The sequence below is a fragment of the Eschscholzia californica genome, unplaced genomic scaffold, assembly GCF_041429995.1.
Source record: "Eschscholzia californica isolate CP2 unplaced genomic scaffold, dmEscCali1.0.p SCAF_2, whole genome shotgun sequence".
NCBI lineage: Eukaryota > Viridiplantae > Streptophyta > Magnoliopsida > Ranunculales > Papaveraceae > Eschscholzia > Eschscholzia californica.
In genome coordinates, this window is record NW_028238309.1 from 18,846,977 (window position 1) to 18,848,834 (window position 1,858).

Sequence of the window (1,858 nt, forward strand, 5' to 3'; positions counted from 1 at the left end):
AAAAAGATAGAATAATATAGAAAGTAAAGTGAGAAAGAATAGTATGTACTCGTATTACATATGGAAACAAACCAAAGAGAGAGGTAATACTATTAAAGTAGAGAGAGAATTAAAGAAATGTATCAGCTACATAGAAAGTGGAAAATGAAAATCTTTAGTGTGGGGCCACACGTCAGGGGCGGCCCAAACAATTGAGAGGCCTAAAGCAAACTAAAATATGGGGCCCTTCATACACTAAGTACTAAAAAAAAAATTGTCAACCATATAAGTTTGAAAAAATTGACAAAAAAATATAAACCTGAACTTATTTATTAAATAAAAAGTGCACCGAATCTACATATAGAGATGAGCTAAATATATTTTGAAAACATTCTTCTTGCTTTTTGAGATGCAAAATTACTAATTATCCGTTCATAGTCCAACTCTTCAGTCATATCTTGTTCAATTGATAACATAGCTAACCCGTTCAATCTCTCTTGTGACATGGTGGAGCGGAGGTAAGACTTGATCAACTTTAGCTTAGAAAAACTTCTCTCAGCAGAAGCTACTGTAACGGGTATAGTTAATAAAATTTTGTAAGAAATCCAAGCATTTGGAAAATTTAATTCTCTAGAATTAGAACTAATAAAATTAAGCACTTCAATTGCTTTCCTTATGCCAGTTGGTAAAATCACTTTTAAGACTTTGAGTTCTGAAAACAATTGTGTTCCATCAATATCAGATTGCATGTCATGCTTCAAATAACCTTCAAGTTTGAGACAATAATCTTTTAAGCTTTCATCATCCGCAGTAGTGAATCTTTTCATATCAAACAGAAACCCAAATTTTTTGTCATATTCTTGAAACTGCTCAAACCTAGTCTTCAATGAAATCCGACCTTGATCAACGATATATAAGAAATAGTTTACTTTGAAAGATTCTTCAGCTGTCTGAGTCGTTTCATTTGTGACATTGGTATCCTCATCAAATTGTTTCTTTCTACGAATGACACGTTTTTGTGAGAATATAGGCTCAATATCTAAGGCATCTGCAATATCCTTAGCTGCTAAAATAGCTGAAACAAATCCGTTTTCTCTATAATCGTCAAAAAATCTGATCAGTTCCTGTAACTGAGTTATAGCAACATCAATTTGCATATCTTCACTTTGAAGAAATTTGCTAACAACATTCACTACATTTAACAAATCAAACCAAATGCATAAACCAAGTAAAAATTCATAACTTTCTAAATCATTGGTTACCAAGCTCATGGCATGACTCTTCGTCGTAGCATCTTTTGTCGTATTTGTTAATTGAACCAGCGCATTTCTTATTTCTGGAGCTTGATATCTAATCGCCTTGACTGCTTCAACATGACTTTCCCAACGAGTATCTGACAACGGTTTCACTGTAACTGATATGTTTTCTTTAAGGATTTCCCATCTTTGAGTTGATGAAGAAAATAATGTGTAAATACGTTGTACGACTCCAAAAAAACTTATTGCTTTTGAACAAGACTTTGCCATATCACACAGAGCAAGATTAAGACTATGACAACCACATGGTGTATAAAAAGCTCTTGGATTTTCATCTAACAATCTTCTTTGTACACCTTTATGTTTTCCCTTCATATTAGAACCGTTATCATAACTTTGTCCTCGTATATCATTTAAATCAAGTTGATGAGTATTTAATACATCTTTAAGTTTATTAAAAAGACCGCTCCCAGATGTATCATTCACCTTTAAAAATTCTATAAAAAACTCTTCAATCTTTACTGGAGTAGTTGTAACATCTACACATCTTATTACAAGAGACAATTGTTCGGTGCAGCTTATGTCAGGAGTACAATCAAGTATAATTGAGAAGTATTTTGCTT

General features: G+C 32.6%; 1 protein-coding gene across 1 annotated transcript; it reads right to left on the bottom strand.

The window, feature by feature from the left end:
* Positions 1-257: 257 nt before the first annotated feature.
* Positions 258-1,612, bottom strand: LOC147556688 (uncharacterized). The gene is made up of 2 exons (XM_086664109.1): positions 1,259-1,612; positions 258-766 (listed from the first exon to the last, which is right to left on the bottom strand). Exons 1-2 carry the CDS (start codon positions 1,608-1,610, stop codon positions 351-353), a joined length of 768 nt encoding a protein of 255 aa, XP_086520235.1. The 5' UTR covers positions 1,611-1,612; the 3' UTR covers positions 258-350.
* Between the last annotated feature and the right edge of the window lie 246 nt (positions 1,613-1,858).

Coding starts and splice junctions, on each gene's coding strand:
- LOC147556688 (XM_086664109.1), bottom strand. CDS start 1,610: ATGAAGGGAAAACATAAAGGTGTACAAAGAAGATTGTTAGATGAAAAT. Junction 767..1,258: donor AAAAGATGCTACGACGAAGA/GTCATGCCATGA, acceptor AAAGCTTAAAAG/ATTATTGTCTCAAACTTGAA.